General features: G+C 47.2%; 1 protein-coding gene across 4 annotated transcripts in view; it reads right to left on the bottom strand.

The window, feature by feature from the left end:
* The window catches only part of SEMA5B (semaphorin 5B), a 118,350-nt gene that overhangs the window by 20,580 nt on the left and 74,799 nt on the right, over positions 1 to 22,971 (bottom strand). For 3 of the 4 annotated variants that reach the window (XM_067738695.1, XM_067738693.1, XM_067738692.1), the window contains exons 2-4: positions 19,390 to 19,592; positions 14,147 to 14,246; positions 10,802 to 10,847 (exon numbers count right to left, since the gene is read on the bottom strand). In XM_067738695.1, coding sequence (XP_067594796.1) covers positions 10,802 to 10,847; positions 14,147 to 14,246; positions 19,390 to 19,543 — 300 coding nt within the window. In that variant the 5' untranslated portion in view covers positions 19,544 to 19,592. Of the gene's footprint in view, positions 1 to 10,801; positions 10,848 to 14,138; positions 14,247 to 19,389; positions 19,593 to 22,971 lie in introns of those variants that run through there. The other variant, XM_067738694.1, reaches the window with a different exon arrangement.

The raw sequence follows: 22,971 nt of genomic DNA, 5'->3' as shown, positions 1-22,971 counted from the left end.
AGCGGCTGGGCTGCTCTCTGCAGTCCAGGCTGCAGCTCACCCACAGCCCCAGGGCGCCTGCCTGGTGGGGCAGTGGGAGGGCTGACTTCTGCAGACCCTGGATTTGGGAGCTGGGTGGTGAGTTTGGTCATGCCTCCATCAGATCGATGACCAGGGTGGGCTCATCCTGCCATGCCAAGCCTGGAGCTCAGGTCTCTGCTCCCAGACCTTGGAGAAGGGCAAATGACTCCTGGCATCTGGCCACAGAGCCATGGGCTTCTGGCCAGGAACAATGGAGCCATTGTCATACTCAACACCACATCAGCTCCAAGACTGAGCCTGATGTGAGAAGAAAGAGGGATATGAACAAGCAAACTCAGGGCCTCTGGGGGCAGAAAAGGGCAATGACCCACATATACTGCCGATGTCCAGGCCTAAAGCTCTGGACAGTGGGTGGCTGCAGGGAGACTGTGTGGACAAAGGGGCCTTGGGGTCCCTGAGCACTGGGGCACTTTAAAGGGGTCAGCCTTATTTCTAAGGGGGTGGGAAACCCATTGTGAGGGTTGGGGCTCATGGGGGACAGCTGTGTACAATCAAAAGGTGTAGACAAAGTCACATGGAGCTGAGCACCAGGACAGGCACTTGACACACCTCTCTCTTCATTTTACAGGTGAGGAAAATGAAGCTCAGAGAAGTTGAGCAATTTTCCCAAGGTCACAAAGCTAGTAAGCAACAAACCCAAGATGCAAACGCAGACAGCTGACACTAGAGCTAAGCTCTCTCTGTTACATCCTGCAGCCTCTCACAGTGAGTAGATTTCTCAAACCAAAAGTTAGAACATATGGCCTGAAAAGAATATGTATATTTATAATGACAACAGCACAGAACAGGCTTGAGTCATTTTATTTATTTTTATTTTTAAAAATATTTTTATCAAAATAATGATGCGCAGAGTTGAAAAAGTTAAATAGTATGAAAAAGTAATTTAAGAAGCCCCCAGCAACCGACTCCTCCCACACCCCAGCCCCATTTCCCAAGGAAACTACTTGAGACTCCTTTAGCTATTTTTCTGTATGTGTTTTTTTAAAAATCCAATTTCTCAAAAATATGTGTCATGGGCTTCCCTGGTGGCGCAGTGGTTGAGAGTCCGCCTGCCGAAGCAGGTGACACGGGTTCGTGCCCCGGTCCGGGAAGATCCCACATGCCGCGGAGCGGCTGGGCCTGTGGGCCATGGCCGCTGAGCCTGCGCGTCCGGAGCCTGTGCTCCGCAACGGGAGAGGCCACAACAGTGAGAGGCCCGCGTACCGCAAAATAAAAAAATATATATGTGTCAATCTCAGACTTCATCTTCTGACTTCCTGTTACGGAGGTGAAGATTTTTTTCCACTTACCCATCCCCATTTCTCCCCACCCCAAAGCACACATACATTTCCCCTCTCCCTGTCCTCCCATTATAATTATGTAATATTAATTATTTAATATTTTAATATAATTATTTAATACTTTAAAATCAACACCGGTATTTACTTTATTGTGAATGTGTGAAAATTGTTCACTGCTAGAACCCCAGAGTTCACTGAATGTAAGACACCATCTATCGTAATAGGAACCATGAAGAAAGAAAACATACTGCCGAACTCCTTTATTACTTATATTTTTAAAGTAAGTTTATTGGAAGTGCTCTTATTTAGATATATATTTAATCAGATATTAATCTTGTGCACACAAAAAAGAAAAATGTAAGCAAAATTAATTAAATATTCTTAAACCTTCTCTGAATTCAGAGTTCATCTCTTCTGAATCACTTTTCTATTGTCATCAGTGCTCATTTTCTGTTGTTTTGTTTGTTTGCTTGTTTTAGACTATCGTTTTTTGAACCACCCAGGAGGCCAGTGATGCAGCAATTCTTCAAGAGTATTCCTCTCTGGTTTCCAGAATTTTCTTCCAAGTCATGGCCCCCATTCTGCAGGTTGGATGCTGGCACCTTCTTGATCTTACCAGCAGGTGTCCACAGAAGGTTTTCTGACCAACCAGGACTCCTAGTTCCTCCTCATATGATTCTAAAATGGTTTGTGGGCTGAGATATCAATGGGTGGCTGTTGCTGGGTGAGAACACCAGGAATAATGACCAAGTTCACACCTTCACAGGTAGAGACAACTCCATCAGGACTGTGGTCTGGCCAATGGTGACTGTAAGATGCCTTTGACAGAAAGACATGGCCTGACTTCAGACTCAGTAAAATGTGAAAACATATGCCTCTGAGAATCAATGAAATATACCTATTCTGATGAGGTATCCTTTCTTGACCAACTTTTTGTTTTTCCTGGACTGAATAATTGTCTTGATTTTCTTCATTGGCTTGTTTTACAACGTACCTATCACTGATTTTTCCCTAATGCCCAACAGTCCCTCTCAATATCATCTGCTAACTGTACACACAAATGGTTCAGATAACCTATTAATTCCCATTCTCTTCCTCCTGCCAGCCTCCAGCCTCCTGCCCCAGTGTGACCTGGTTGCTCTTGAGGTCTCCTGTTTGGCTGTTAACCTGGGACTTACCTCCACTCCTCTCCTGTTTGCTGAATCCTGTGTTTCCCCTTTCTTGAGTTACTTGCTTATTTTGGTAGAACACATCTCCAGTATCTTCCTATGAAAAGGAACATGGTAGATCAATTTTTTAAAATTCTTGCATGTCTGATTCATTCTATCTTCATACTTCATTGATCATTTTGGTATAGAATTCTAAGTTGAAAATAATTTTCACTCAGAATTGTAAAGGCATTTATTCCTCCATTGTCTTCTAGATTCCAGTGTTGCTACTGAGAAGTCTGGTGTAATTCTTATTCCCAATCTTTTGTAGTGATCGTTTTCTTTTCCTTTTTCTCTTTAGAAAAAAAAGCTAAAAGCTTTTAGAATCACCTTTGATAACAGTATCCTGAAATTCACAGTGATGTGCCTTAGTGCAGGGTCTCTTTTGGGAACTCAGTCAGCCCTTTCAATGTGAAGACTCATCCTCTATTTTGGCAAATTTTCTTATGTTATTTCATCCATAATTTCTTCCTCATTTTTTTCTCTGTTCTCTTTTTTGTAACTCTTATTAATCCAATCCACTGTTGGCCCTTGTGCATTGATCCTCTAATTTTCTGTTATTTCTCATTTTTTCTCTGTTTTTCATTTCTTTTTTTTGTCGTTCTAATTTCTGAGAGATATTTCTTCAACTTTATCTTCTAATCCTTCCATTCAATTTTTATTTCCCCAATCACTTTTTAAATTTTCATTTTTAATTTAATGTTTTATAAACAAAATATATTCTTATATCTCAGAAGATTCTAATTAGTTTTTAAAATTAATTTACAAAGTGTTTTCTTGTATGTCTTGCATTGTCCCTGTTTCTTACAGCTTCCTTCATTCTGTTTGCTTGTTTGTTTTGATCTTTCCCTTTCACTGTAGAGGCTTTCCTCAAATGTCTGGTGATTTTTGGCTATTGATATTTTAAAATAAATCATTAACCATTTCCCACTGAAAGGAGCCAAGGTTTCTTGGAGTAACGACTAATTCTAGGTCTGGGGCAGGAAATGTACAAGGTGAGCCTAGATATCTCCTCACACCAAATAGTAAGGAAGCAAAGACCACTAGGGTCATAGTGTCACAGGGCCAGGAGCCAATTTGAAGAGGCCCCCTACTGGCGAAAGATGGGATAGTCGTGAGAGATAAATGTAATAGGTTGCAACACCCACAATGTTTAAAGCCATGAGTCTGTAATAATAATAAAATTAAATTAACTGATCATCATTGACAGATACTTCCAAGCCAGTTCATTATTTGAAAACTGGTGAATAAAGACAGAGTATCAAAATATTTATCCTGCCTTTTCTATATGACTGTATCATTGGGTAATCAAATAGGAGATGAGGAGAAGTTTCTCCTTGTAGAAGTAGTCCGGCTAATATACTGTAATACCTAAAGAATTAATGGATCTGGGAAACAATCATCAATGGCTGCTAACATTAAAAAAAAAACAGAGAAAATCAGATACTATGTACCACCTAAAAAAGTACACAATAACACCTCTGAAGTAATCTTGCCAGAATCTAAACTAAATAAAGTCTTTAAATCTAACAATCAATTCACAGATGATACAGGGAACAGAGGAATACATTAAATTGTACCATTTGGATTACAATCAGCAAAGTCAGGATTGTGGGAAACACTATAGGACAAATGACCAGTTTTCTTCAATAAATAAATTGCACAAAGAGAGAAAAAGAAATATTGTTCTAGCCCCGTACCCCATCAGTACGATTTCACCTTTCCTGGAATCTCCAAATTTGGAGGCTCACCAGTTGGGTCTTTAAAGAAAGGGTCTTAAAGGAGGAGGCATAACCCTCCCAGACTTCAGACAATACTACAAAGCTACAGTAATCAAAACAACGTGGCATTGGCACAAAAACAGACAGATGGATAAGTGGAACAGAATAGAGAGCCCAGAAAAAAACCCACACCGTAGGGTCAATTAATCTTTGACAAAGGAGGCAAGAATATAAAATGGGAAAAAAGTCTCTTCAGCAAGTCGTGCTGGGGAAGTTGGACAGCTGCATGCAAATCAATGAAGTTAGAAGACACCCTTACACCATGCACAAAAATAAACTCAAACAGCTTAAAGACTTAAACATAAGATATGACACCATAAAACTCCTAGAAGAGAGCATAGGCAAGACATTCTCTGACATAAACTATACCAATGTTTTCTTAGGTCAGTCTCCAAAGGCAATAGAAGTAAAAACAAAAATAAACAAATGGGACCTACTCAAACTTACAAGTTTTTGCACAGCAAAGGAAACCACAAACAAAATGAAAAGACAACCTACAGACTGGGAGAAAATATGTGCAAATGATGCGACCAACGAGGGCTTAATTTCCAAAATATACAAACAGCTCATGCAACTCAACAACAAAAAAACCCAAACAACCCAATCAAAAAATGGGCAGAAGACCTAAATAGACATTTCTCCAAAGAAGACATACAGATGGCCAATAGGCACATCAAAAGATGCTCAGTATTGCTAATTATTAGAGAAATGCAAATCAAAACTACAACAAGGTACCAGCTCACACCTGTCAGAATGTCCATCATTAAAAAGTTTATAAATAACAAATGCTGGAGAGGGTGTGGAGAACAGGGAACACTCTTACACTGTTGGTGGGAATGTAAACTGGTGCAGCAGCTATGGAAAAAGTATGGAGGTTCCTCAAAAAAACTAAAACTAGAGTTGCCACATGATCCAGCAATTCCACTCCTGGGTGTATACCCAGACAAAAGTATAATTCAAGAAGATACATGCACCCCTATGTTCACAGCAGCACTATTTACAATAGCCAAGACATGGAAACAACCTAAATGTCCATCAACAGATGAATGAATAAAGAAGATGTGGCATATATAGACAATGGAACGTTACTCAGCCATCAAAAAAGAATGAAATAATGCCATTTGCAGCAACATGGATGAACCTAGAGATTAGCATAATGAACAAAGTAAGTCAGAAAGAGAAAGACAAATACCGTATGATATCACTTATATGTGGAATCTAAAATACGGCACAAATGAACATATCTACAATACAGAACGACTCACAGACATAGAGAATAGAGTTGTGGTTGCCAAGGCGGGGGAGGGGAGGGAAGGAATGGGAGTTTGGGATTAGCAGAGGCAAATTATTATATACAGGATGGATAAACAACAAGGTCCTACTGTATAGCACAGGGGACTATATTCAATATCCTGTGACAAAACAAAATGGAAAGGACTATGAAAAAGTATATATATATATATATGTATAACTGAGTCACTTTGCTGCACAGAAGAAATTAGCACAACTTTGCAAATCAACTACACTTCAATAAAATTTTTTTAATGAAAAAAAAAGGGTCTTAATCTCACTTTATTGGGGGAGGGGGAAATGGAGGAAGGGATTACTGTGTGGGATGGGACAGGAGATGTGGGTTCTGACCTCTCAATTTAGATAATTTCAACCATTTCCCCCTTTTAGCCTTGTACCTCATCCTCACATTCCACAATATCCAACACCCCAATTTCTGAGGCCTTCTGGGGAGTCATCATGCTTCTCTGGCATATCTCCCTCTGTAAAACTGTTCTGCTCTACTAAATTGGTTATGATTTGCTCCATCCATTTTCCACCTTCCCAGAATACATTTAGTCTCTTCTCTACTGACATCTCTTTTGTTCTCTCTGTCATTGCAGATCTGTACCTTTTAAAATTTCTCACTGTCCTTTTAGTGAATTTTGTGAAGGAGTGGAGATAAGATGTGTATGATCAATTGGCCATGCAGAATGCCTTAAACTAGGACTGTCCCAGAAATTCCAGGACGGCAGTCTCTAGCAAAGAGAAACTGCATGGTTTTCTGGTATGGGGAGAGCAGTTGAGACAGCCAGGAATTGGATAATCTCCTTACAGACTCAGCAGCACCCCTGGACACCAGAGACGATGGCTGAACATTAAAACAGCTGAGCATTAAGTCCACCGCTCATCAGAGTTTAGATTTCAAAAAACTATGGAGCTGCCAGCTTAGTTTGGACAATGTGGAGACAACTAGAAAAGAGCTCAGGATCAGCCTCACCATCTGCCCAGGCGCAAACAAAGCCCCATGTGCATCCTGATGCGTATGTGCAGAACAGTCCCCATGTCTGCACATGCAGGACACGTGGCAGCCCAAGATCATACATCCATTGCAATTAGGCCTCCAGCCACGTCATCCTCTGGAACTGCTGTGGCACAGGTGGCTCATGAGCGCCTGATTGACCAATCCAAGTAAGCTTATCACTCAGCATCCCCCTGACACTGTCGACCACTCGCCACCTTTTCTTTCCCACACCAGTTTATTAAGTTACAGTGATAAATGACAATCACTGGTGAGCTGATTTGGTTTCCCCTCCCCTTCTGCAAGCACGGGCGTGCGCGCGCGCGCGCACACACACACACACACACACACACGCAGGCACGCACGCACCCTGCCCCCTCTGCCGCTACCTGCATCTCTCCTCTCTTGTTGCTTAGAGACTTGGAAGGAAGTTGGGTTTTTCTATTTTCCTTAAGGCAGAGTAGTTTACACAAATTATTTAACAGGGGTTAGGTACTTAGAAGTCCTTTTAATGGACACTGGTTTGCATAAACTGTTTGCATTTAGATTTTTCTTTAAGGGATGTTAATTATTTAAACTATCAATAAGGCACTGAGGTTTAAGTTTGGTTAAATCATACCCTGGGGCCACGTGGGAGGATCAGTTGTCTGTAATGGAGATTTATAACTGCGTGTGTGCACCAGGCAGGACGGAGAGTAAAGGAAGCTGGGCTGGGGAGCAGGGAGGCCTTGACCCTGTCTCCTCTTTTCAGCAAAGGGGTGCAGCTCATTTTTAGCACTTAGTTGCTGTGAGCCAATTGTGATAGCAGATGCTGTGGACTGAAAGCTTATAAACAGGAACCCAAAGCCCCAGACAGGGCAATGGAGGAGCGCTCAATGAAATCCAGCTTTCATGGTCAAAAGGCAGGGCTTTCTCATCAGAGTACAAACCAGGAGACCAGAGGCTGAGGTCGGCCTCCTGCCTGGTCGAGGGGATGCTGGACAGCCCGCTCTAACTTCCCTCTCGTTCCCTCCTCTTTGTGGCTAGGTGGTTCCCCCTATGGTGGGGAGGTGGGGATGTGAACATGAATTATATTTATTTATCTCCTTAGCTCTGTTACAAAGAATCCAATCTGAACTCCTGGAGTCAGGCCCTAAGAGACACCCTGGGAAGGTGGTAAAACCAATTCCTGGTGCAGCTGTGGCTGGTCTGCAGAAAAGCCTTCAGAAAAGCCCCAGAGGCCCAGCTCCTGCCTCAATCATGAGTGATAGGGCTGGCAGAAGGTACCTTCCCATGGCTGAGACCAGATCCACACGGAGCAGAATGAACCAAACGACAGGCCTCAGCTTCAAGCCGGAGGAGGGTCCTAACATCTGTTAAAGGACGGGACCCAGGACCTGCAGGTCAACTGTCAAGGACACCTGGGGAAGCCTAACCAGTTGGGCAGCATCTACAAAAAAGGCCTTAACATCCTAGAGCAGTGGTTCCTATATCTGGCTGCACAAAGGAATCACCTGGGAGCCTTTAAAAATCCCAGTGCCCGGCTGTACCCTAGAACAGAACCTCTTGGGCATCAGTGCTTTGTAAAGCTCCTCTGGTGATTCTAGCGGGCAACCGAGGGAGAACCAGTGTCTAGAGTCAGGCTAGCTCCAGTCCCATCCTGATTTATGCTACCCAGCTCTGCAAGACAGAAACCTAGATGGTACCACTGTAGTCCAAGCCTTCGCTAAGCCCTCCAGAGCTGCCAGCTTCCCAACTCTAGGGGTCACCTTCACGCAGAAGACAATGTGCCTGGTGCTCTGTGGAGCCGCGTGATGCTATGATTCTGCCACCTGGAGATCATTTCCTTTCTTCTCTCCACCCCCACTCTGCTGCCTTAATTCAATTGTCCCCATCAATCACCGGGATTGTTGCCGTTTCTCCTAACGAGCTCCTCTGCTAATGCATTCTCTGCATTGGGCTGGGTGATCTGAACGCCAAATCTGTTCATGCCACTTCTCGGCTTATACCACTTTGCCTTCAAAATAAAATATGGACCCCTCTGCTCAGCCATGAAGACCCTCTGTGATGTAGCCTCTCTCTCTTCCTGGGCCTCATCTCCTACCTTTATCCCACTCCCACCCCATGATCCTGCCACACTGGCCCCCTCAGTGCTCCGTGCTATTTCACACCTTGTCTCCTCCTTAGCTGCCTGGCCAACCCCCATCCTTCAAACTGCTGCCCAAGGGCAGCTCTCTGGGAAGACTTTTCAGACCCTGCGGAGCCTGGGGGTTCCTCATGCCTCTGGGCACCTGGCACCTGGCATGCACCCCTTCTTACATGCTTCCCACAGCACTGCCGTTATTTCTGTGCATCTGTCTCTCTTTCCCCACTTTGGCCACTTTACTGTTCCAGAAGACTTTCATTTGCTGACCATGGGAACTTAATAAAAAGCCAACTTTCTCCTGAGCATAAGGCAGGACCCTTGGATCCACTTCCTCCCACCCACTTTGGACCATCTGTGCACTGGCTGCCCCCAGGCCCTGACCTGCAGGGTTTGGCATCTTGGCTTCATTTCCCATGGAAGCCACTTGGAAACTAGGCTCTGGCTGGGCTGCTTGTGACCAACCAAGCTGGCAGGACATGGGATGCTGCCTCTGGGAATTTACTCCACCTTGCTCCAGCCCAGGCCCCAGGAACATGTCCCATCCAGGAAAGGGAATCATTTATGAACTCTTATGTGCTTGCTCCTTCAGGCAAGACACAGAGCCTGATTCACCTTGGGATCTCAAATGCCTAGTACCGTGCCTGGGACAGCACCCAGCATATAGTAGGTATTCCATAAATGTTTGTTAATGTTTATTAATGTTTATTAAAAATGGATGAATGGAATTTCTTTTCAATTTCCCCTAGTTCTTCCTGGCTCCTCCTTTCGGATGGTCACACCTTTTCTGCTCCCTGTGGAGCACCTCCTCTGTGGCAACCAGCTGCAATGGCCCCTGGGGGTCTAGACCCAGGTGCAGCTAGAAGAAACTAGACCAGAGTGTCACACTAGCTCACCAAGGAGGTCTCCCCTTCCCCAACTGCCCTTTGTAGTGAAACACGATACCAAATAGCCCAGGCCCTGACAAACTCCTTGTACCATTCTCTAATTAGGTTCTGTGTATCACTCATCATCTTATCCTGGCTGTGCTGTGAGCCCTAGCGGCCAGACACTCTGCTTGTCTTATAGCCCCTCCTCCCCCAGCTCACTTTTTTTTTTTTTTTTTTTGCGGTACGCGGGCCTCTCACTGTTGTGGCCTCTCCCGTTGCGGAGCACAGGCTCCGGACGCGCAGGCTCAGCGGCCATGGCTCACGGGCCCAGCCGCTCCAAGGCATGTGGGATCTTCCCGGACCGGGGCACGAACCCGTGTCCCCTGCATCGGCAGGCAGACTCCCAACCACTGCGCCACCAGGGAAGCCCCCAGCTCACTTTCGATACACAGCAAGTGCTCAAGGAACACTTGATCGCTGGAGACCAGCAAGCCTCCCCTGGATGCAGGAACTGAGGCCCTCCCCTCATTGACAAAGAGATGGCCTTCCTTTCTCTAGAATGTCCAGCCTCTGCAGAGGTGATATGGCATCTGTTTCTCAATCTGGGATAAATGTTCTGGATCCAGGAGTCCCATCAAAGTGCCTCCCAAAGCACTCAGGGAATGATGCTGGGGGAGCCCTTCTTGGCAGCAGAGAACAAATCAGTCGCAGCTCAGTGAAAAGGCTGAGCTACAATGGGATCACTCAGGCCAGGCTAAGAAAGGAACCAGGGCCATCCTTTCCCTCGAGGCCCAAACCCAGAGACCCTCCTGTGGATTTAGCAGCTGGACTTAGCATGACCAGCCGTTCCAGTTTGCCCAGTACTGTACTGGTTCTAGTGAAAGTCCTGCGTCCTGGGACCCCTCAGTCTAGGCAAACAGGAGCACCTAGCTCCTGTCCTCACAACGCAGGAGCCGTGCGTGTGCCCCCGTGTTTCTGTGGCCACGCCCCCACTTCCAAATATCTTCCCAGCCATTACCCCCACTGCCAGTGTGAGTCCACAGCCAGTGAAAAGAACACAGGGCTCCTGTTTTCAACCCTGGGGGTTGAATTCTGAATCTCACTCCTTGTGCTGCCCTGGCCCCAGCCCCCAAATACCAGGGAAATTACAGGGAAGGGAAGCAAATGTACCTGAAGGAGGGAGACATTGGCAAGGCTGAGTCTGAAGAGGTAGTTCCTGTGAAAACAGAAACAGAGATGGTAAGTCAGGCTGGTTCTGCAGGTAGGTCTCCAGGAACAGCTTCCTGGCTCCTGCCTCATGGGGTGCCGGGACTGGGTGCCGACTGCAGACGGCTGACAGTGGGCCGACCCCAGGGAGAGCTTCACCTCCATTTGCTCATTTAATCTGCACTGCCACGCCGGGAGTAGAGAGAAAACTCCATTTTACAGAAGAGGAAACAGTTTGGGTAAATGGCCCAAATCACAGAGATAGTAAGTGCAGGCTGTGGGATTGAAACCCAGACGCATCTGCTCCCAAAGCCCACACTGTCTCTGTTCCCCGCCATCCCAGCAGGCCCTGGGCACAGCCTCCCACACCCGCTTCCCAACCATGGAACCTGTTTCTGTTCAACGTAAAGCCTCATGGAGCTCTTGTGGGGACCCAGGCAGGTCATCTTCCTCCTTCCCTCGGCCACCTCCCTGGCCCAGCCTGTCTCCTCTTGCCCAAACTGCCCCTCTGCCACTTCGTGCTTCCTCTCCTCCACATCGCCACCTGCACGGGGCTGCCAGATTCATCCTCCTCAAACACTGCTTTCATCATATCAGCCTGCTGCTCGAAAACCTTAAATAAGGAAACTTATATCCACACAAAAACCTGCACACGGATGTTTATAACAGCTTTATTCATAATTGCCAGAACTTGGAAGCAACCAAAATGTCCTTCAGTAGTTGCGTGGGTAAACTGTGGTGCATCAAGACAATGGAATATTATTCAGTGTTAAAAAGAAATGAGCTATCAAGCCATGGAAAGACGTAGGGAAGCTTAAATACATATTACTAAGTGAAAAAAGCCAATTTGGAAAGGTTATATGCTGTATGATTTCATTATATGATATTCCGGGAAAAGGCAGAACTATGGAGACATTAAAACGATCAGCGGTTGCCAGGGGGTGGGGTGGCGGCGGGGATGAACAGGCAGAGCACAGGGGACTTTTAGGGCAGTGAAACTACTAGGTATGTTACCCTAATGATGAGTACATGATAGTATACATTTGTCCAGACCCACAGAATGTACACCACCAAGAGTGAACCTTAAGGTAAATGCTGGGCTTTGGTGATGATGATGTGTCAGTGTAGGTTCATCAGTTGTAACAAATGCACCTGCGGTGGAGGCTACTGGTGGTGAGGGAAGCTGGGCCTGCGTGGGGCGGGGGTGTCTATGGGAACTCTCTGTACCTTCCTGTCAAGTTTGCTGCCAACCTAAAACTGCTCTAAAAAAAAAAAGTCTTAATTAAAAAAAAAAAAGTATAGCTTATACTCCATTTAAAGTTATTATAAAATATTGGCTTTATTTCCCTGTGCTGTACAGTTTATTCTTGTGGCTTATTTATTCTATAGATAATAGTTTCTCTTAATCCCCGACTCCTATCTCGCCCCCCTCCTTTCCTCTCCCCACTGGTAACCAGTAGTTTGTCCTCTATATCTGTGAGTCTGTTTCTGTTTTGCTATATGAATTCGTTTGTTTTATTTTTTAGATTCCACATATAAATGACAACATTTGGTGTTTGTCTTTCTCTGTCTTATTTCAAAGGCATCAGGAGTCTAAAAACTACATATGTAAAGCTGGTGGACTCTGAATCAGGTGGAAGGATGGCATTAATGTCAGCTTCCTGACTGCAGTGTTGTATTATGGTTATGCAAGATGTTACCACTGTGTGGGGGGGAATGGGGTGAAGGATATAAGGATGCGATCTCTGTATTATTTCTTACAACTGCACGTAAATCTACCATTATCTCAACATAAAAAGTAAAACAATGATTCTCTTTGCTTGGAAAATAAGGTCCACACTCTTGTATACTTGCATATGTAGAGATTACTTTTGAGAGGACATGCAAACTCACCACAGGGCACGCCTCCAGTGAGGGGTCCTGCTTGGTGTATAGTGGGCTGGCCCTGCTTTTCACTTTTGTACCTTCTGAATTTTATACCATAACACATATCACTGATGCAAAGTAATAAGTTAATTTCAAAATTAAAAAAATAAAATGCATTCAGCCCAGCTTCTTAATAGCCCTGTGATGTTGGCAGCATCACATAACCCAGACTTTACGGATGAGGAAACTGAGGCTCACAGGTCAAGATTACCCAGGACAAGAATGCAGCTCATCTGGTCCAGAGCTCCGTCCTCGACTTGCCTCCTTTTCACGTGGCAAATGAAGGGGCGGGGCCACTCAGGAAAGCCCAGAAGTCAAGGATGGTCAGCTACACAGTGGAGCCTGGAGGCATCCAACCCAGTGACCATCCTCCCTCACCCCAGACCTGCTGAATCAGAACCCCTGGGGCGGAGAGCTTCTGAAAAACAGCAGTGCAGTTGGAGGTGGTAACGTGGGTTGGCAGAAAAAACTCTAGCCCTGAGGTTAGGGGACCTGGGTTCTCGTCCCCAGACTCTGTTGTCATCTTGTTTACGTGGTCTTGGGAAGGTCACCTTCCCCACTCCAGCCTCTGCTTCCTCATGTTGAAATCGAGGACAGTTGGATTAGGCCAGTGATTCTGAAACTCCAGTGTTCATCAGGCTTACCTGGAGCGCTTGTTAAAACACAGGTTGCTGGGCCCCACCTCCAGAGTTTCTGACTCATCAGGTCTGGGGTAGGGCCCAAGAATTCGATTTCTAACAAGTTTCCCAATGCTGCTGATGCTTCTGGTCCCACTGGAACAGACCATCTCTAAGCTCCCTTCCCTACCAGAGCTGAAGGTCTATGATTTTGAGGACTCTCTCCTCCTACTCTGCTCTGTAAAGTCTCTACAAGTCCTCCCTAGAGTGTATTACCCCTTGCATACCAGATCGGGGCAGTGGGGCTAACTGATATCAGGCAACAGGGAGGTGAGGTCCTTCATAAAAGAAGCACATGGCCCGTGTCCCATGTCCCAGGTGCAGGCAGCCAGCCAGCCAGCAGGGGGCTCCTGGGCACCTTCTCTGCATGGGGAGGACACCAGCTAGGTAGGTCCTGGCAGGATGGCAGGGACAGGGGCTGGGAGGTTCCAGCAGGCATTCCTGCCCTTGATAACTGCCAGACCCTGAGGAATGTGTCTTGCTGAGATCTGGAGGTCACTTCCTTCCCACCTCCCCGCACCCACCCATCCACTGCTTCCTTTTCTGGGGGACTGACATTCAGACACAGAGAGGGCCTGGTAGGGCGGAATAGGAGCCCAGGGTGAGGGTCTGCCCACAGAGGGTCATGCCAAATGATATTCCCTCCACTCAATTCGCTTAGAATTGATCCCCCAGTCCTGGCCCCAACCCTCCTGTACCTCATTACCTGGCTCCCACGATGAGCTGGTTTCTGGAAGGATCCAGAGCGAGCTGGGAGAAATCTTGGGCTCCAGGGTAGGTGAAGTTAGAGACCCATGGCTTCAGATCTGGGGGAGGGAGAAGCAGCCATTCGGTTACTGTTGGCCCAGGGGCTCCCAGCTGCACCAGCATCGGACCCAAGAACGGAAGGGCTGCAGTGAGGCAGAGGCACCCCGGAGATCTGGGTTCTGCCTGCCCACCTCTGTGAGCAGCCGGCTGGGGGACAGGGAGTGCGGGTGGCGTCACTGCTCCTGCTTTGTTCCCTAGCTCAGAGAAGGGCTCCACCCACCCCCTAGTTGCACAAAGGGACACCTGTAATCATCCTTGACCCCCCGAGACCCTCACCAGCCACGCCAAACATACTGGCAAATCCTGTCCGTTCTCTGAAATCCATCCATCTCGCCCTCTGCACCCTACTCCCCAGCCAAGCCACCATCATCTCTTGCCTGGACTGATGCCAACAGCATCCTAACTGGCATGGCTTCCACTCTTGCCCCTCCAGCCCATTTCCCACAAGGCAACAACGTGATCTCTCTAAAATGCAAATCTGGTTATGTCACTCTCTAGCTGAGAACTCTTTAATAGCTCCCAGTTTCCTCCAGGAAAAGTCCCAACTCCTTTGGTTTCTGGTCCACTGTCCTCCCAAGTAGAATGAATGCCTAGCACATTAGTGATCTAGTGATCCACTGAAAGAATGCAGCTTCTGCTTACACATTCCCCCTTAAACCCTCCACTCCAGTCACATTCAACCAGAACACAGTGCACATCTCCAGATCTATCCCACAAGAGCCCGCAAACCTTTGCAATTCTATTCTTCCTCAGTGGAACAGTTCCTCTTTGTCCCCGTCCCCACCCCACCTCCTCCAAGAAGCCTTCCTTGACTCCCCCACGCAAGGTGACGGGCTCCCATAGACCTCTTCTTGACTGCCATCAAAGCTCCTATCTCACTGGGTGTCTAATCTGGTAGTTTGCCCTGGGGGACAAGGAAAATCTTGCTTCTGGGAGCTCTAGCCTCCTCCCAGCAGCTGGCAGTATTTGAATGAATGTATGAATAATCGTCAACTCCCTTTTGTACAAGAAGCCTCAGGTTTTCAGACAAGACTCCACAGAGGTGGAAGGAATGGAGGGTGGGTGGGCAGTGCCCATCTCTGTCTCCAAGAAGACTCTTCCCAGCCAAGGCCAAAGTCTTTCATGGGGACCAGGTGGGCAGAGGAGACCTCGAAGCCCTCTGGATGGATGGGGCAGTGGTCTGGAGAGGGTACACCTGGGGAACAGTGCCCAGCTGACTTTCCCTCCAAATGGAGAACCACTTCCCCCATCTTGGCTCACAGCCCCTTAATAGCTCTCCTTCAGCTCCTTCTTCATGGATGTGAGGGAACTGACCAGTAAAGAGAGGAAGCTGTGGGGCAGAGGAACTTTCCCGCCGATAGGGTAAAGATGAGGGGAATGTGAGGAGGCCCTGAGATTTCTTCCTCACAGTGTATTAGTAACTGGCTCCCAGAAGGCCCAGAGTAGTGTGTGTGTGTGTGTGTGTGTGTGTAATCCAAGGGAAATAAATCAGTGCTCATTATCCCTCCACTACAGAGTAAAAGCAGTGCTTCATTTCTGCACGGCAGGCAAACACTTAATCGCTCCCTGGAGAACTGAAGGTTTTGCGAGTTGGATGTTTTTCAGAAAACTGTGATATGGACGATTAAAAAAAAAGAAGAAAGAAAAACTGCAGCAAAATGAAGCAAATCCTTTGTGTCTGCCTCTGCCCTCAGCAGGTGACTATAGGTTGGCAAGAACCATCACGAAGTTGCAATGGCATTTGGGTGATCACAGTATAAGGAGTGGATGTGGAGTCGGGTAGGCCGGGTTTTTAGCTGACCTCAGGGCTGCTCTCAGAAATCCTGATAGGATGTCATGGTACCTTAGAGACTAAGCCAAGGGTCCTCCTTCTCCAGGAAGCCTTCCTGGATTATAACCTCTCCATCCTGATCTTATTTTGTTCCATATTCTCTCCACCCTTCGTGTTCCATTCATACTGCATGTTTTTGTCACTCTGAATGTGCTCATCTGTTTTCCGGGTGGGGTGTGTGTGTGTGTGTGTGTATGTGTGTGTGAGGGGTTGCCATCCCCAGCATACTGGGTGCTCTCCAATAGTAGCAACTGGCTTGCACTTTAATCCCCTTCTTCCATTCTGACAGGGGTATTCCAGATGTGAGCAGCTGAACAGGGGAAGACGTGGCATGACTGGTCTGCGGCAAACCAGGAGAAACTCCATCTGGAGATGGCTCAGCTCAGCCTTCATTCCAACCCTTTCTTGGGGAGAAGGGAGAGGAAGAGGAAAAAGGGCAGGAGCCAGGAAGACAGTGGGAGGTGGGGGTGGAGGAGGGGGGGGCGGTCCCTTCCAGTTTCTGTCCCTCTTCCTTACCCCGAAGTGACTGACAAGGGCAAGGGGGAAGGGGCAAGGGGGGGAGATGCAGGGGGCACAGCGTGGTGATCCTGGGGAAGCTGTCTTTGGAAGGGAGCCAGCTTCCTCTTATTACACAGGCAAACAGGACCAGAGGGAAGGCTGTTGTTAAAACACCGAGCACGTTCTGAGCTCCATGTGCAGTGAACGCTTTGGACAGTGACTTTAAGAGAAAAATGACATTCTCCATGACGTGCCTGTGATTTTAATTATAGTCAATTCAATTACCCACTTTGTGGATTAACCACTGCCAGTGTGAACTCCATACTGGCTTCTCCCCGCCACCTCGACAGACCAAGCTGTGGCAAAAGGAGTAACGTGCAGGCCGGAGAGAAACACAGGTGGATCCCCTTAAAAGAAACCCATAGGAGAAAATTTAACCTTACAAAACAGAAGAACGTCTGTCAGATTCTGCAATTGGCAGCTCCTCTGGGGTATTTAGGGGTTATTCACAGATCAGCCAGGTGTCAGGGGAGAGGGAAACTCACAGCTACAGGGTTAGAAGCCTACTCAACTGTCAAAAGTAAAATGTAACATCCGGAAGCTGGGGGTTGGTGCCGGGCTGGATTATGGCAGCTTCTCTGGAACACGGCATCACCCAGAACATAGTCACCCAACGTGAATGGAGTCTCTAGTGTGTGCCCAGCAGAACTAAAGGATGCGGGGAGACAAGAGGACAAGCCCTCATCCAGGACTAACTGCACTGGGGGACCAAAGGGAGCGACATTTAAGGAACAACAGGGACATGAGTACTCAAAGGGAACTTCTTCACCTCTGAGGCCCCGCAGCGTCCAGCTCTGTGCCTGGAGTCAGGTATTGGGTCGGGGGCCCAAGAAAAATTTGGCCAATAGACAGGAAAACCCAAAGCCAACAGAAAGAGGGAACGGGTGAATTTTGGGGAGGCCAGGAGGCCTGAGGAGGAAAAACAGATATGACGCCCGTCTCCGGGGCTGTCAGTCTAGGACGGACCATCTCTGCTCACCTGGGGCTCAGGGGATTTCTTAGTCACTCTGTGTCAACTGCCTATGTCACTCTGGGCCTCATTCCTTCCTTCTGAAAGGGGGCGGGGTGGGAAGTCAGTTTCATTCAAGTAATTTACAGCTGAAGATCAGAAATGGTGTCAAGGAAGCCAGGCTTTCAAGGAACACATCCTCCACCTCTCCACCCTCCTCCCATCACCAGCCAGTTTGTTCCAGTACAGATCCGCCTGGCTGGGTGACAGGGGTTTCCCTGCTCTCCTTCCATTGTCCATGGCCCCAGGATCAGCCAGGCCAACTGTGCCCCAGCAAAGCCCCTGAGAAGAAAGGGCTCATTAGGAGCTGCCGCAGGCGGCCCCCGCATGAGGACACGCTCAGGATTCTGCTCCTTCGTCCCTCCCTGCAGTGACAGCCTCCAGAAGCCATCAGAAGTCGGAGGGTGTGCGTGCGTTTTGTAGGTTTAAGGACATTACTAATTTGCTCTAATCCACTTAAGCCTTCGAAGCCTCAGATCCCAGCTCAAACAAGACAGCACGGAGAAGACAGCTGGAAACCCTCCTCCCGGAGACAGGAGCCAGCCCACAGCTGGGAATCCCACACATCTGAAACGCCTCCAGCCTCCCCACCTCGCTGCCCCAACTCCTATCCATACTGCCTTCCCCACCCGCCGAATCCCACGCCCGCCTCGGTCTTATGGATTCATTTCTCCACTCTGGTTTCCATCTTGCCTCTCTCAGCTGGCTGTGTGGAATCACAGAGGATGGGCTGCCGTGCATCTGACGGTGGACGCACCTGGTCCCTTTGCGGCGGGGAATGGGAAGAGCCCGGGATGGAGTCAGGAGGGAGACATGGAGATCTGGCTCTGACAAGTCGCTCCAACCGTCTACACCTCAGCCCTCCCCATCTGTAAACAGAGGTGACAGCCCTTGCCCTGCCTCGCTGCCAGTGTTATTGTGAAGAGGAAATAGGATGGGTGTTTATCACTTAAGAACATGGGGACCCCTGAGACCACATCTGCAGATCCCAGTGTGAGCTCCATCATGGAGTGTCGACGTGGTCCTAACACCCCCGGTGACCACCAAACTGGCTAACAGGCTGAGGGAGAACGTGCAGGATGCGCCAGGATGTGTGTTTTGTTACGATTTTAGATGATCATCAAATGTATATACTAATTTTAGAAACTTATTGAGAACGTATGGACCCCTCAGAATATGTCCAGCGACTCCCAAACTCCAGTCTGGGAAAGACTATGATAAGACACTCTCATGCCCTTCCTTGACAGAAGGAGTTATTTGTCATCAAGGCCCCTTTCCCTGGGGGCTCCCAAGGCGCCGAAGACAGGCATCCCTGCAGCCATCTTAGAGCACAGGGAACCTTTCCAGAGATCTCTAGGCACTTCCTAATGAGCGAGTCAGCTTCATTCTTCCCCAGGGTAGCCAAGAAATAGAGCTTGTGCTTCCAGAAGAGCTGGAAGCACAAGAAGACCAACCAACCCTTGGCTACAGCACCCTGGGCATCTATAACCTCATTCTCCGGCAAAGGAATTCCAGAGAAAGACCACCTCCTCCCCCAGGGAAAAATGGATGAAGGGCCTGAACAAATTGTCTGGAGACTAAAATCAGATCCCTCGAGCCCATGGCTGCCCATCCTTCTTACATCTATCCCCAGAGGAAGAGTCTCCCGTACCCTACAAGAAATGACTTCCAACAGCCAAAGAGACACAAAGTCCTTCAGGACACAGTCATTGCAAAAAAGGACTGAGAGGGAAGTGGCTCTCACCTGCAAAGGCCACGATGGGGTGTTCCCTCAGGGAGCACAGCTGCTGCTCACTGCTGGGTTCACTGGCGACATCCTGGGAGCTGGCGAGGTGCACCACCAGCAGTGTGAGGCTGGGCGGCAGCAGGGTGACAGCCAGGGGTCCCGGGAACACCATGGTGGGCCCCTCTGTACTCCCAGCTCCTGGAGGCGGGCTGGGGGAAGACCTGAAATGCAAACACTCACTCTCACCACACACTCCCTCAGCAGTGCCCACCTCTCCCGATCTCCTCCGTGCCTGTCGGTAGCCCCACGGGATCTGTTTGTTTGTCTGTTTAAATAAATTTAATTTTTTTTACAATACTTAAGAGTTTGCTCTGCTCTAGTAATGTAAAGTTATAGATCATACCTTGAAAGCTAATTTCCCTTGTAATGGTATTCTGGACAAAACTGACAAATTATAGAGCTTTTTCTATTATGATCCCAAATGGCTTAAAATTTATTTTAATGATAAAGGTGGTATCTTAGGGATTTTAATAAATGGAGTTAGGACAAGTGGGTAGTCATTTGTAAAAAGATAAATTTAGATCCATAACTCACACCAACTAGGAAAAATTCCACTGGATGAAAGGTTTAAATGTTAAGGATAAAACCAGAAAAATACTAGAAGAAAATGTGGGCCGAATTCTTCATAACCTTGGAGTGGAGAACCACGACTCCAAATCCAGAAGCTATTAAAGAAAAGATTGACAAATTTAACTACATAAAACCCACAAACTTCTGCATGCTCCCTCTCTCCCCAAAACAAACATCAAGCAAAATCAAACGGCAAATGACAAGAAAGGGAAAAAGATTTGCAGTTCATGTCAGAGACAAGGGGCTAATATTCCTAATATACAAAGAATTCCTGAGAATTAAGAGGAGAAAGACCAACAGTCCAGTAGAAAAATGGCAAAGAATATAAATACAAACAGGACTTAAAAATATGAACGACGCTATTCTCACTCATAATAAGAGCAACACAAATGAAAACTTGGGCTGAGATATCGTTGTTCACCTGTCAGCTTAGCACATATCCAAGTGAGATGACAGCTCTTGGTGAGGCAGTGGAAAAAGGGGCTCTCATATACTGCTGGTGGGTGGGCAAAATTGTACAACCCGATGGAGAGGGATTTGGTAACATCTGGCAAAACAACAGAGGCGTCTACCCTTTGACCTAATTCCTGGGAGTAAAGCGGTCACCCGATCCACAAGCTGTGATCAGTCTGAGATAACATAAATGAATTTGGAGAGTGGTTTTTAAAACCTTTATCGTAATTTGACAGAGCAAATTTTTATTTATTTATTTTTTTTGCGGTACGCGGGCCTCTCACTGTTGTGGCCTCTCCCGTTGCGGAGCACAGGCTCAGGACGCGCAAGGCTCAGCGGCCATGGCTCACGGGCCCAGCCGCTCTGCGGCATGGGGGATCTTCCCGGACCGGGGCACGAACCCGTGTCCCCTGCATCGGCAGGCGGACTCTCAACCACTGTGCCACCAGGGAAACCCAACAGAGCAATTTTTATGTCTATTGGATGTAATAACAAAATATGTGGACTTGTATTTTGCCTAGATTTTTTTTTTCAATTCACTCCTCGAGGAATTTGCTTTTATTGAATTTTACATAAGTATCCATCTGCGACAGATTGTAAATTGAAAGGGAAAACCTGCTCCTTCACCACAGTTAGTTAAGAAACAAAAATAGACTATAAGCGCACCTGCACACAGGCAAAGTGACTTATGCACAAGATTATTCCTTGTGGTATTTTTTGAAATAACAAAAGACAGGAAACAACCAAATATCCAGCAACTGGAGACTGCTTAAATAAGCCACGCTATGTCTTTGGAAGGGAATATGATGCAGCTCCAGAAAAGAATGGGGGTTTGCACCAGATCTTGCTATGGAGGAATCTCCAGGTATATTAAGTGAAAAAAGAAAGGTGCAAAACAGTGTAATAGCACCTTTTGTGTAAAACAAGAGGGTAGAGGACTTCCCTGGTGGCGCAGTGGTTAAGAATCCGCCTGCCAATGCAGGGGACATGGGTTCAAGCCCTGGTCCGGGAAGATCTCACATGTCGCAGAGCAACTAAGTCTGTAGGCCACAACTACTGAGCCTGTGCTCTAGAGCCCATGAGCCACAACTGCTGAGCCCGTGTGCCCAGAGCCTGTGCTCCGCAATAAGAGAAGCCCCCGCTCACCGCAACTAGAGAAAAACCCGTGCGCAGCAACGAAGACCCAACGCAGCCAAAAATAAAAATAAATAATAAATTTCTTAAAAAAGAGGGTAGAAATAAGAATATATATTTATATTTGCTATATTAGCATTACGATACAATGGAAAAATAAACCAAAACTAATTCTTTAAAAAATGGTTACTTAAAAGTAGCAAAATGGTGATCCAGTCTTCTCAATATATACCTTTTTATTTTATTTTCATTTTTGAATATTAAATATGTTTAATACCTATTCAATAAAAATTTTAAAACCTTTTAAAAATTAGTGTTGGTTCCCTGAAACTTCTAATATGGAGCTGCCCAACGGTTCCTCTGGAGCCTGACCCAGACCCTCTGAATCAGTTCCCACCTCTTTCCTTCCCAGGGCCATCCAATGTGTCACCAAGCCCTGTTGATCCCACATCCCTCACATGTCCTTAACCCACTCAGTGACCTCTTTGATGTCATTTTCATTATTTGTGAAGTGAAAGGTTGAACTAGATCAGGGATTCCCCGTTGGGATAGGAGCAAATCAGAATCACTTCCACTGGGGGCGGAGTCCTGGGGCCAGCAGGTAAGTGATCCCAAAGGTGATTGTGATGAGCCTCCCCAAGCCCTAGAGGCCCCTGGGTTTCCTTCATGCTCTTTTTGCTCCTAACCCCTCCTCTCTCTTCCCTCCCTACTGCCACTACTTACTCAAGGTCTGGAAAGCTACAGCAGGATGATTTTCTTCTTAAGTTCCTCACTTGTGTGTGCAACGGTATTAAAACCTATTACTGCATTGCTGCAAGGCTTCCAGAAGTACCCCAGTGACTACACCGTCCATGCACCCTTACCCTACCGCATCCTGCACCCCACGGGTCATTAGTCCCCAGAGCACCTCTTTCATTCCTTCATTCTCAGGCTCAATTCTGTCCCTCCCCAGGAGAGCCTGGCCATCTCTCTGAGCAGAGACCCTCTGGGAGGGAGATTTGGCTCAAACTTATTCCCTGAAGCGATGTTTCACACACTTGCTCACTAGAACTTATTCCTCAGTCCTAAGCTGGGTCCTTCCTGCTGCAAAGGGCTTGGCACTGCTGTCCTGTCCTGGGTGCCCATCATCTCCTTTCCTTGACTCTGATTCCTGGCCTTGGGGGAGTGTGGAATCAACAGGCAAGGCCAACCCTCTGGAGCCAGTCAACCTGAGTTTAAATCCCAGCCTTCTCCTTACCAGTTGTGCGACTCTAGGAAAAAATACTTAACCTCTCCCTGCCTTAGTTTCCCCGAATTGGGAGTGAGCATAACAATATCAACTCCCTCAGCAGTTGTAAAAGTTAAGGGAGTTACAGGTGGCTGTATCTGCGGGTTCTGCCTCTA

This window comes from Pseudorca crassidens, chromosome 5, assembly GCF_039906515.1.
Source record: "Pseudorca crassidens isolate mPseCra1 chromosome 5, mPseCra1.hap1, whole genome shotgun sequence".
In the NCBI taxonomy this organism is placed as follows: Eukaryota; Metazoa; Chordata; class Mammalia; order Artiodactyla; family Delphinidae; genus Pseudorca; species Pseudorca crassidens.
Note: the sequence above shows the minus strand (reverse complement) of the source record. Positions and strands in the feature narration are given on the sequence as shown.